General features: G+C 49.2%; 1 protein-coding gene across 4 annotated transcripts in view; it reads right to left on the bottom strand.

Moving 5' to 3' along the window:
* LZTR1 (leucine zipper like post translational regulator 1) overlaps window positions 1–11,202 on the bottom strand; it is a 277,700-nt gene extending 266,498 nt beyond the window's left edge. For 2 of the 4 annotated variants that reach the window (XM_074936111.1, XM_074936112.1), the window contains exons 1-2: window positions 10,953–11,201; window positions 10,632–10,694 (exon numbers count right to left, since the gene is read on the bottom strand). In XM_074936111.1, coding sequence (XP_074792212.1) covers window positions 10,632–10,694; window positions 10,953–11,131 — 242 coding nt within the window. In that variant the 5' untranslated portion in view covers window positions 11,132–11,201. Of the gene's footprint in view, window positions 1–10,631; window positions 10,695–10,952 lie in introns of all 4 variants that reach the window. The other 2 variants (XM_074936115.1, XM_074936113.1) reach the window with 2 other exon arrangements.
* Between the last annotated feature and the right edge of the window lie 1,775 nt (window positions 11,203–12,977).

The following is a 12,977-nucleotide window of genomic DNA, read 5'->3' as shown; positions in this document are numbered from 1 at the left end:
TTCAGAATTGATTCCTTGAGGACCTGCTCCATGATTTTTCCAGGGACTGAGGTGAGGCTGACTGGCCTGTAGTTCCCAGGATCCTCCTTCTTCCCTTTTTTAAAGATGAGCACTACATTAGCCTTTTTCCAGTTGTCCGGGACTTCCCCCGATCGCCATGAGTTTTAAAAGATAACGGCCAATGGCTCTATAATCACATCCGCCAACTCCTTTAGCACTCTTGGATGCAGCGCATCCGGCCCCATGGACTTGTGCTCGTCCAGCTTTTCTAAATAGTCCCGAACCACTTCTTTCTCCACAGAGGGCTGGTCACCTCCTCCCCATGCTGTGCTGCCCAGTGCAGTAGTCTGGGAGCTGACCATGTTTGTGAAGAGAGAGGCAAAAAGTACATTAGCTTTTTCCACATCCTCTGTCACTAGGTTGCCTCCCTCATTCAGTAAGGGGCCCACACTTTCCTTGACTTTCTTCTTGTTGCTAACATACCTGAAGAAACCCTTCTTGTTACTCTTAACATTTCTTGCTAGCTGCAACTCCAGGTGTGATTTGGCCTTCCTGATTTCACTCCTGCATTCCCGAGCAATATTTTTATACTCTTCCCTGGTCATTTGTCCAATCTTCCATTTCTTGTAAGCTTGTTTTTTGTGTTCAAGATCAGCAAGGATTTCACTGTTAAGCCAAGCTGGTCGCCTGCCATATTTACTATTCTTTCTACACATCGGGATGGTTTGTCCCTGTAACCTCAATAAGCATTCTTTAAAATACAGCCAGCTCTCCTGGACTCCTTTCCCCCTCATGTTATTCTCCCAGGGGATCCTGCCCATCAGTTCCCTGAGGGAGTCAAAGTCTGCTTTTCTGAAGTCCAGGGACCGTATTCTGCTTCTCTCCTTTCTTCCCTGTGTCAGGATCCTGAACTCGACCATCTCTTGGTCACTGCCTCCCAGGTTCCCATCCACTTTAGCTTCCCCTAGTAATTCTTCCCGGTTTGTGAGCAGCAGGTCAAGAAGAGCTCTGCCCCTAGTTGGTTCCTCCAGCACTTGCACCGGGAAATTGTCCCCTACCCTTTCCAAAAACTTCCTGGATTGTCTGTGCACCGCTTTATTGCTCTCCCAGTAGTTAGGGTTGCACGCTCAAGTTTACCTTCTATAATTTCTGACTTCTTAGTGCTCAACTATGCAACCTTAGCACTTGTCTACATGGTACGTTACTGCATGGCAAGCCAGAGTGTCACTCTACAGCATGCTACCTTGCTGCGTAGTAACATCTTGTGTGGACACTGCTACAGCCCTGGCCTACACTATGAGGTTAGGTCGAATTTAGCCATGTTAGGTTGATTTTATAAGCAATGCAGCTAAAAACCAATCCCGTTCCGTCGACCTAAAGGGTTCTTAAAATCAACTGCTGTGCTCTTAAAATCAAGTGCTAAAATCGATCTTGCTGGATCCAATTTGGGGTACTACAGATGCAGCGTTCTGCAATTCGACGGAATTGTCCTCCAAAAGCTATCCCAGAGTGCTCCAATGTGACCACTCTGGACAGCACTTTCAACTCTGATGCACTAGCCAGATACACAGGAAAAGCCCTGCGAACTTTTGAATTTAATTTCCTGTTTGGTCAGCGTGGCAAGCTCAGCAGCACAGGTGACCATGCAGTCCCAGAATCAAAAACAAGCTCCAGCATGGAGCGAATGGGAGACACTGGATCTGATTGCTGTATGGGGAGAAGAATCTGTGCAGACAGAACTCCAATATATATGCCAAAATCGCACAGGGCATGGTGCAGAAACGCTACACTAGGGACACACAGCAGTGCCACGTGAAAGTTAAGGAGCTGAGGCAAGGCTACGAAAAGACAAAGGAGGCAAATGGTCGCTCTGGGTCAGAGCCCCACACATGCCGCTTCTATGATCAGCTGCATGCCATTCTAATGGGGGACCCTACCACTACCCCATCACTGTCCGTGAACACCTGCAAGGGGGGAGTCTCACGCAACACTGAGGAGGAGTTTGTGGATGAGGAAGAGAAAGAAGAGGAGAATGCGCAGCAGGCAAGCGGAGAATCCGTTCTCCCCAGGAGCCAGGACCTTTTCATCACCCTGGAGCCAATATCCTCCCAAGGCGGGTTCCCCGACCCTGAAGCCGGAGAAGGCACCTCTGGTGAGTGCACATTTGTAACTACGGTACAGGGGTTAAAAGCAATTGTGTTTAATGTTTGATTTGCCCTGAAGAATTGGGATGCGTTCGCAGCCAGTACAGCTACTGAAAAAGTCTATTCACATGTCTGGGGATGGAGCGGGAATCCTCCAGGGACATCTCCATTAAGCTCTCCTGGAGGTACTCTGAAAGCCTTTGTAGAAGGTTTCTGGGGAGGGCTGCCTTATTTTGTCCTCCACGATAGGACACTTTACCACACCAAGCTAGTAGCAAGTAGTCTGGAATCATTGCAGCACAAAGCATGGCAGCGAATGTTCCTGGGTTTTGGTCGCATTCATGCACCATTCGGTCTTTATCTTTCTGTGTCAGCCTCAGGAGAGTGATATCATTCACGGCCACCTGGTTGAAATAGGGGAATTTTTGTAAGGGAACAGTAAAAGGACCCTGTTCATGCTGGGCTGTTTGTGCTTGACTAAAAGGGATCATCCCAGAGAACAGCCACCCGGTGGGATGCAGGGGGAGGGGTGTGCTGCACATCCACCCCAAAACTACAGCCCCTCCTTTTAAATGGCAAACTCAACCAGCATTGCTTGCTATGAGAAAGGAGGGCGCTGCAGTTTGAAACCATTCCCACATGTTATGAAGGCGGAAGAAGCCAACCCTGCGTATCCTTTGGCTTACCATGGCTGCCTGAAAACGGAATTCTGTTGCCCAGCTGTGTGTGATGTGTCACCATACCAGCAGACGCTCAAAATAAAATGCAAAATGCGACCTTGTATCTAAAGCACGTGCTGTCTGCTGTGAATTGCTTGATTCACTGTGAGTCTCCCTTTTGTTCTCAGAAATGTACCATCTTAAATTTTACTCTCCCTTTTTATCCCCCCTGCAGGTGCAAATGTTTCTAGGCTCCCCGTATCATCTCCATCCCTGAGGTTATCGCAGATTAGAAGACAGAAAAAAAACGCACTCGCGATGACATGTTTTCCGAGCTCATGCATTCCTCCCGCACTGATAGGGCACAGCTGAATGCCTGGAGGCATTCGGTGGCAGAGTCCAAGAAAGCAATCAGTGAGCGTGATCAGAACACACAGGAGGCGATATTGAGGCTAATGGGGGAGCAAACGGACATGATCAGACGTCTGGTGGAGCTGCAGGAAAGGCAACAAGAGCACAGATTGCTGCTGCATCCACTGTATAACTGCCTGCCCTCCTCGCCAAGCTCCATATCCTCCCTCACCAAGACGCCCAAGAACACGGGGGAGGGAGACTCCAGGCACCCAGCCACTCCACTCCAGATGATGGCCCAAGCAACAGAAGGCTGCCAAGTGATCTCTCTCCTCCCATCCATCTCCACCCTCTGACAAACAGAGGCTAGGGACACCATTCCTTACCCATCCTGGCTAATAGCCATTAATGGACTTAACTAGATAAATTCATGGAGGTTCTCTTTTAAACCCTGTTATAGTCCTAGCCTTCACAACTTCCTCAGGCAAGGAGTTCCACAGGTTGACTGTGTGCTGAGTGAAGAAGAACTTCCTTTTATTTGTTTTAAACCTGCTACCCATTAATTTCATTTGGTGGCCCCTAGTTCTTATATTATGGGAACAAGTAAATAACTTTTCCTTATTCACTTTCTCCACACCACTCATGATTTTATAGACCTCTATCATATCCCCACCCTTAGTCTCCTCTTTTCCAAGCTGAAAAGTCCTAGCCTCTTTAATCTCTCCTCATATGGGACCCATTCCAAACCCCTAATCATTTTAGTTGCCCTTTTCTGAACCTTTTCTAATGCCAGTATATCTTTTTTGAGATGAGAGGACCACATCTGTACGCAGTATTCAAGATGTGGGCATACCATGGATTTATATAAGGGCAATAAGATATTCTCCGTCTTATTCTGGATCCCTTTTTTAATGATTCCTAACATCCTGTTTGCTTTTTTGACTGCTGCTGCACACTGTGTGGACGTCTTCAGAGAACTATCCACGATGACTCCAAGATCTGTTTCCTGATTAGTTGTAGCTAAATTAGCCCCCATCATATTGTATGTATAGTTGGGGTTATTTTTTCCAATGTGCATTATTTTACATTTACCCACATTAAATTTCATTTGCCATTTTGTTGCCCAATCACTTAGTTTTGTGAGATCTTTTTGAAGTTCTTCACAGTCTGCTTTGCTCTTAACTATCTTGAGCAATTTGGTATCATCTGCAAACTTTGCCATCTCACTGTTTACCCCCTTCTCCAGATCATTTATGAATAAGTTGAATAGGACTGGTCCTAGCACTGACCCTTGGGGAACACCACTAGTTACCCCTCTCCATTCTGAAAATTTACCATTTATTCCTACCCTTTCTTCCCTGTCTTTTAACCAGTTCTCAATCCATGAAAGGATCTTCCCTCTTACCCCATGACAACTTAATTTACGTAAGAGCCTTTGGTGAGGGACCTTATCAAAGGCTTTCTAGAAATCTAAGTACACCATATTCATTCAAACAGCTTTGATTTGTAGTGTGGCTAAAATAAGCAATGTGGCCTTGTCCTTCCCTCCTCCCCCACCCCACCCGGGCTACCTTGTCAGTGATAAAGCAGCCTTCCAGACTTAGGGTGTCCCAGGTTAGAAACAACATACTGTAATATTTTACATTTACACAGTACCTTCCAATCGAAAACACTTTGCATTGTTCTGCACGGAACTGTGCAATACATAAGCACCAGTGAACTGCAGTAGATTCTGGGTGGGAAAGGTAACAGCCAATTGGTATACAAAGATGCCACAACAGTGTAGAGAAGGGAAATTTTGTGCAATGGCACCAGGACAGACCATAACTCTTAATGTTAAGGACGATGCACACACCAGACTTTAAGTTTAAGGGTTCAGCTATTATTTTAAATCCACAGACAAGAGAACTTCAATATTAAGATTAACTGAGACTATATTCAGACAACCACACAGAACTCAATTTCTTTACCTTAAAAATCAGGGTCAGAGTCAACTTTACTTAGATTTGAACTTGTCTCTTCAGGGAGAGAAAACATTTCAACTCTGGAGTTTGCACTACTAGAAAATTCTTTTAGCAGCGCCCATAAGCAGAAGCAGAATCTTCCAGACAACCCCTCCTGATAACCATGAAGGACCGTAACAAAAAGATTAGGGGAAGATGTTTTTCTCCCTCTGTGGTGCTGCTTTCTGATCTCTCGGCATGAAGGAGCACAAAAGCTGACATAATACCTTATATTTTCAATCCACTTTGAAGAACAAACAAACCCCATAAGAGTGGTAACTAATACCCTGTCAGCGAAAGTGGGGTATCTGAAAGAACGGAGAGTGGAAGTCATAGAACCACTACATTGTCAGTGTGAAGGAACCAGTAGCAACATTACCAGAGCGGTTGGAGCCTCTGCACAGGAAGTGAGCAAGGAAGTTGGAGAGTGGATTTTGAGAGAGGGATATGGGAATTATGACAGGAAAGTCACAGGGAACTGGGAGGCGGAGGGTCAGACAAGTCTGACTAGACTTGCCTGGAGAGGTGGGTTGAGTGAAGAAGGGGTAGTAGACCTTGGAGGAGGGAACCTCAGGAGAGTGCAGTGTGGTGTCCCTAGTCCCAGAAGCTCCCCACACAGATAGATCATGGAGGGCTTGGGAGGGGAGAGAGTCGGAGAAAATGCGGGATTCCCAAAGTCAGCCCGGTAACTCAGCAGTAAGGATTGGTGCTGAGAGGTGATGTAAGACAAAGACAAGTCATGGCACAATACGTTTGTGTAACTTTAAATAAATTACTGATGAGTTTATAAATTATTCTGCGCCAAAAAATAAAAATTCAGCACAAAATATTTTAAAATTTTGCAAAATTCTGCATATTTCATTTGTCAATAAATAAACGTGGAGGCTCCAGAATGGCAGTGGACGTTACAGGCCACTGGCTGCACAGAGGTGGGAGATCACCCTGCAGCCCACCCTGGGACACGGACTCAGCAGTGAGGCTGCACCTGAACCTGATACACCACAAGAGCCAGGCTGACCCCACAAACACCCCGGGTTCCTGCCCCTCCACACCAGATGCACCAAGATAGCAAGCGAGAGGGACAGAGTCTCACACACACACCCAGCCCTGGCCCCCGATACAGGTGTGGGGCAGGCAGGCTCAGCCCAGCAGGATCCAAGAGTTGAGGGGTTTACTGTGGGGGGATCCAGGTGTGGGATGAGAGGGTTCTGTGTGGCACAATCTGGGTGCGGGCAGCTCGGTGTGAGGGACTTCCGGATATAGGGGGAATGGGACTCTTCAGGGAGAACCAGATGAAGTGGTTGCGGCTCAGCACAGACGGCCTGGTGGGGGTCCGGATGGGATGGGGCTTGGCGGGGGGGACTCAGCAGGGGCGTCCAGATGCTGCGGGAGTGGGGTTTGGTAGAGTAGGGTTCTGGGTGCAGCTGGCTGGGCTCAGTGGGGTGGAGGTTCAGGAGGGGGGGCTCGTCAGGTTGGTCCAGATGCATGGGGCTCCTTGGGGTGGGGGTTTGAGTGTGGAGGCTCAGTGGTGATGGTCTGGATGCAGGGGGGAAGGGGAGGACTTGGCGGGAGGGGGGCTCCGAATTCAAGGGGTGAGGCTCAGTGGGTGGGGGTTCAGCTGAAAGGGCCTCAGCAGGGGGAGTTCTGAGCGTGGGGGGTAATGGTCAGCAGGGAGGGGTCTGGGTATGGGGAGATGCAGATGAACGGGGGTTGGACAGACAGGGGAGCAGCTCCTCATACAGTGACCCCCTTCCCCCGCAGCTTAGGAGCAATGGGAGCAGGAAGCAGAGAAGGTGGGGGTGTACAGCCAAGGGAGGTTTCTGGGGGTGGGTCTGACCTGGCCCAGGCTGCTCCTTGTAGGGGAAGAGGAAGTCCCAGTACAGGGTAGGAGCCACCGGCAGGGGCATTCCCAGCCCCACATCCCTCTGGTCATGTACCTCTCTGATGGCTGCTCTGAGCGCCCAAAACGATGCACCTGCGCTGTTCAGGAGGGGTGCATGACCACTCGTATGGCTTCCCTTTGCTTCCCCATCAGAAGTAATTTTTCTGCGGGGAAACAAAGAAATCTGCAGGACACATGAATTCTGTGCATGCACAGTGGTACAGAATTCCCGCAGGAGTAATAAAGAAGAAGCTCAAGCTAGGCTTACATAGGCAGGGTAAGATGAGCAGTTTCTGTGTATTTCTCTAACACTTCCAATTCCATGTTATATTATATTTGTTCTTAGTGTAAGAAATAAGAATTTATTTCCACTAACTCTAAGACTAAGCCTGATATGATAAGCCTGCTACTAAAGTATTTAGAGACCTGATTGCTGTTTCTCACAGCGACACTACATAATTACTATATGCTAGAGCAGGAGTTCTCAGGACAAATTTTTTGGTGGCTTCAGAGTGTGGCCACCAACTCTTGCTGGTGGCCACTCTCACACTTTTTCCTAAAACACTTAATTAGCTCTAGGAAAAACAAATAAATATACACATATACATGTCCAAATCATGGTAATTTATTTATTGCTAGCTAGTAAGTCTGCTGTGAAAAGTGATACTTGTATGTGTTTTAATATCACCTTTCACAGCAGACTTACTAGCTAGCATTAAACAAACATACAAGTATCACTTTTCACAGGAGACTTACTCAGCCCTGGCAAGCCTGGATTCTTTAACACCTGATACGATGAAGTTATTTCTATTTAAATTACTAAAAGCTATCTACTGAAGGCTCTAGAAACCCTAGCATACCAATAATAATAAATACAAAGCTATCTCAGCAGTATTGAAATGATCAATTAAACGGGAACTCGGCAAGCCGCTTACAAGCTCCTTCTTGCTCTTTCATAGCAGTGGGGAAAACACTCTTCAGCTCTCTCCAAAAACCCTGCAGAGCAGATAGATTTTGCAGTGTGCCCAAAAGGTCACTAAATTCAGCCTGTTTCAGACCAACAATGGGGAAAAAAAGAGTCTCAGACTTTTCACTGAGAATTCCCTACTTGCCACTGCCCCTTCTTTTATAATGAGAGGCCTCCAGCTCATACACCTCTGCTGACCTAGACTTTATAAGTTATGATCACCTCTTGAGCGCCATCAGGAGACCAACAGACAACCTGTGAAGAGCCCAGAGCATCGGCGTCACATGCTCCAAATGAGGTGGCCTGCTCAATAAGCACGTCCCTGCATTCCTCACAGGCATTAGGATCTGACTGGTTTAAGGTGCACCACATATTGCAACAATCTAATCTTGAGGTGACAAAAGACTGGATAAGAGTGGCTTAGAATCATAGAATACCAGGGTTGGAAGAGACCTCAGGAGGTCAGCTAGTCCAATCCCCTGCTCAAAGTAGGACCAATCCCCAATTTGGCCCTCGTCAAGGATTGAACTCACAACCCTGGGTTTAGCAGGCCAATGCTCAAACCACTTCAGTCTACAACTGAAAGGAAAGGTTCCTGTTCCCTAGCTGGATGGTGATGATAAAGAGCTGACTAGTATGCTGCTGTAATGCAAGTGTCAAACAGCAGCCACAGGTGTAGAATTACCACACAAGTGCCAAACCCTGGCAACCAATAGAGTTATAGGTTGTCAATCAGAAAGGCCAAATCACACTTGGAGTTGCAGCTAGCAGGAGATGTTAAGAGTAACAAGAAGGGTTTCTTCAGGTATGTTAGCAACAAGAAGAAAGTCACGGAAAGCGTGTGCCCCTTACTGAATGAGGGAGGCAACCTAGTGACAGAGGATGTGGGAAAAGCTAATGTACTCAATGCTTTTTTGCCTCTATCTTCACGAACAAGGTCAGCTCCCAGACTACTGCACTGGGCAGCACAGCATGGGGAGGAGGTGACCAGCCCTCTGTGGAGAAAGAAGTGATTCGGGACTATTTAGAAAAGCTGGACGAGCACAAGTCCATGGGGCTGGATGTGCTGCATCTGAGAGTGCTAAAAGAGTTGGCAGATGTGATTGCAGCGCCATTGGCCATTATCTTTGAAAACTCATGGCAATCGGGGGAGGTCCCGGATGACTGGAAAAAGGCTAATGTAGTGCCCATCTTTAAAGAAAGGGAAGGAGGAGAATATTGGGAACTACAGGCCAGTCAGCCTTACCTCAGTCCCTGAAAAAATCATGGAGCAGGTCCTCAAGGAATCAATTCTGAAGCACTTAGAGGAAAGTGATCAGGAACAGTCAGCATGGATTCACCAAGGGCAAGTCATGCCTGACTAATCTAATTGCCTTCTATAATGAGATAACTGGCTCTGTGGATGAGGAGAAAGCAGTGGACGTATTATTCCTTGACTTTAACAAAGCTTTTGACATGGTCTCCCACAGTATTCTTGCCAGCAAGCTAAAGAAGTATGGGCTGGATGAATGGACTATAAGGTGGATAGAAAGCTGACTAGACCATCGGGCTCAACGGGCAGCGATCAATGGCTCCACGTCTAGTTGGCAGCCGGTATCAAGCAGAGGGCCCAAGGGTTGGTCCTGGTTTTGTTCAATATCTTCGTTAATAATCTGGTGGATGGTGTGGATTGCACCCTCAGCAAGTTTGCAGATGACACTAAAGTGGGAGGAGAGGTAGATACGCTGGAGGGTAGGGATAGGATACAGAGGGACCTAGACAAATTAGAGGATTGGACCAAAAGAAATCTGTTCAAGGTTCAACAAGGATAAGTGCAGGGTCCTGCACTTAAGAGGGAGAATCCCATGCACCGGTACAGACTAGGGACCGAATGGCTAGGCAACAGTTCTGCAGAAAAGGACCTAGGAGTTACAGTGGACAAGAAGCTGGATATGAGTCAACAGTGTGCCCTTGTTGCCAAGAAGGCCAATGGCATTTTGGGATGTATAAGTAGGGGCAGTGCTAGCAGATTGAGGGATGTGATCGTTCCCCTCTATTCAACACTGGTGAGGCCTCATCTGGAGTACTGTGTCCAGTTTTGGGTCCCACACTACAAGAATGATGTGGAAAAATTGGAAAACATCCAGCGGAGGGCAATAAAAATGATTAGGGGACTGGCACACATGACTTATGAGGAGAGGCTGAGAGAACTGGGATTGTTTAGTCTATGGAAGAGAAGAATGAGGGGGGGATTTAATAGCTGCTTTCAAGTACCTGAAAGGGGGTTCCAAAGAGGATAGATCTAGACTGTTCTCAGTGGTAGCAGATGACAGAACAAGGAGTAATGGTCTCAAGTTGCACTGGGGGAGATTTATGTTGGATATTAGGAAGAACGTTTTCACTAGGAGGGTGGTGAAGCACTGGAATGCATTACCTAGTGAGGTTATGGAATCTCCTTCCTTTGAGGTTTTTAAGGTCAGGCTATGATTCTATGAATACAAATAGCGTATCCACACCACAGTATGCTAAATCTAAACCTGGGTGGCTGCATAACATACCCCTAATATTAACACGCATAGCAAGAGGCAGGGCTAGCAGGGAATCTACCTGGCACCACCACAGGCCAGCCAAGGCAGTAGCACTTACCCGTTGTCACCACCAAACACGTAGATGGCATCCCGATAGGCAACCACGGTGTGTTTGCTGCGCCTGAGAGAGAGTCCGTCAGACACTCACAAGGGGAGACCTGGCCCTGCCCCCACACCCTGACCCACCCCCTCTCCGCCGGGCCCCCACCCCCCACACACCCTGACCCACCCCCTCTCCGCCGGGCCCCCACCCCCCACACACCCTGACCCACCCCAGCGCTGCCCCGCCCACTCGGCTCTGCCCACTCTCAGCCCCACCCCCACCTCGGCCACCCATTTAACCCCGTCCCCAGGCTGGCGCGGCTCCTCATCGCCTCACCTGGCCCCGACGAACTCGTCGCAGGGCGGCAGGCGGCGCCACCGATGCACCGTCTCGAAGGGCCCGAAGTTGAGGGTCAGGTACTCCACGCTGTCGGAGCAGCTGTGATCGAACTCCACGCTGGGCGCCACCTTGGAGCTCCCGGCCCCTCCGCCCGACGGGGCGCCGGCCGCCGCCATGGCCCAGCTCGCGCGGACAGCTCTAGCCCCCGCCGCAGCCCAGGCACATGCGCAGGGGACCGGGCGCTGGGCGGGACAGCGGGAGCACCGCCCCCTGCGGCCAATAACTCCCGGCGTGCCCTGCGCCGTCAGGGAACTACAACTCCCGGCGTGCCCCGCGCCGAGTGCCTCGGCGGTTGGTACCTCCGGCTCTTCGACCGAGCCGGGGCAGCAGCCAGATAGAAACGTCCTCTGGTTCCGCCCACCCCGGCGTCCGCCCCAGCGGGGCCGGCCGCCGCGGCGCAAGGAGAGCGGGAGCCGGGGTCGGTCGCTGCTCGGCCCCTGAGGCCGCCCCACGCCGGTGGTGCTGGGAGGGGAAAGACCGCAGCGGGTCAGGTGAGGGAGCCTGAGGCCCTGCTGCAGAGGCCCACGCTTGGCTGTTCAGCTCCTTGGGCAGGACCCTTGCTCCGCTTGTGGCACAGCAGGGCCTGGCTCTGCCTGGGGCCCCTCGGGGCTATGGGAACAAAGGACAAGCTTGCGGCCCACTCAGGGGCCCTCATGGGGGGGCAGAGTTCCATACTGGTGATGCAAAAACAACAAGGAATCCTGTGGCACCTTAAAGACTAACAAATTTATTAGCGCATAAGCTTTTGTGGGCTGTGATCCACTTCTTCAGATCTATGGAGTGAAGATTACAGTGGGCAGGCATAAATATACAGCAGAAGAAAAGATGGGAGTTGCCTTACCAAGTGTGGGGTTGAGGATTCAATCATAGACTATCAGGGTGGAAAGGGATCTCAGGAGGTCCTCTAGTCCAAACCCCTGCTCAAAGCAGGACCAAGCCCCAACTAAATCATCCCAGCCAGCGCTTTGTCAAGCCTGACCTTAAAAAACTCTAAGGATGGAGATTCCACCACCTCCCTAGGTAACGCATTCCAGTGCTTCACCACCCTCCTAGTGAAAAAGTTTTTCCTAATATCCAACCTAAACCTCCCCCACTGCAACTTGAGACCATTACTCCTTGTTCTGTCATCTGCTACCACTGAGAACAGCCTAGATCCATCCTCTTTGGAACCCCCTTTCAGGTAGTTGAAAGCAGCTATCAAATCTCCCCTCATTCTTCTCTTACGCAGACTAAACAATCCCAGATCCCTCAGCCTCCCCTCATAAATCATGTGTTCCAGTCCCCTAATCATTTTTATTGCCCTCTGCTGGACATTTTCCAATTTTTCCACATCCTTCTTGTAGTGTGGGGTCCAAAACTGGACACAGTACTCCAGATGAGGTCTCACCAGTGTCGAATAGAGGGGAACGATCACATCCCTCAATCTGCTAGCACTGCCCCTACTTATACATCCCAAAATGCCATTGGCCTTCTTGGCAACAAGGACACACTGTTGACTCATATCCAGCTTCTCGTCCACTGAAATCCCTAGTCCTTTTCTGCAGAACTGCTGCCTAGCATTCACTCCCTAGTCTGTACCGGTGCATGGGATTCTTCTGTCCTAAATGCAGGATTCTGCACTTGTCCTTGTTGAACCTCATTAGATTTCTTTTGGCCCAATCCTCTAATTTGTCTAGGTGCCTCTGTATCCTATCGCTACCCTCCAGCGTATCTACCTCTCCTCCCACTTTAGTGTCATCTGCAAACTTGCTGAGGGTGCAATCCACACCATCCACCAGATCATTAATGAAGATATTGAACAAAACCGGCCCGAGGACCGACCATTGGGGCACTCCACTAGATACCGGCTGTCAACTAGACATGGAGCCATTGATCACTACCCATTGAGCCCGACAGTCTAGCAGCTTTCTGTCCACCTTATAGTCCATTCATCTAGCCCATATTTCTTTAACTTGCTGGCAA

Source organism: Natator depressus, chromosome 21 (assembly GCF_965152275.1).
Source record: "Natator depressus isolate rNatDep1 chromosome 21, rNatDep2.hap1, whole genome shotgun sequence".
Lineage (NCBI taxonomy): Eukaryota > Metazoa > Chordata > Testudines > Cheloniidae > Natator > Natator depressus.
Note: the sequence above shows the minus strand (reverse complement) of the source record. Positions and strands in the feature narration are given on the sequence as shown.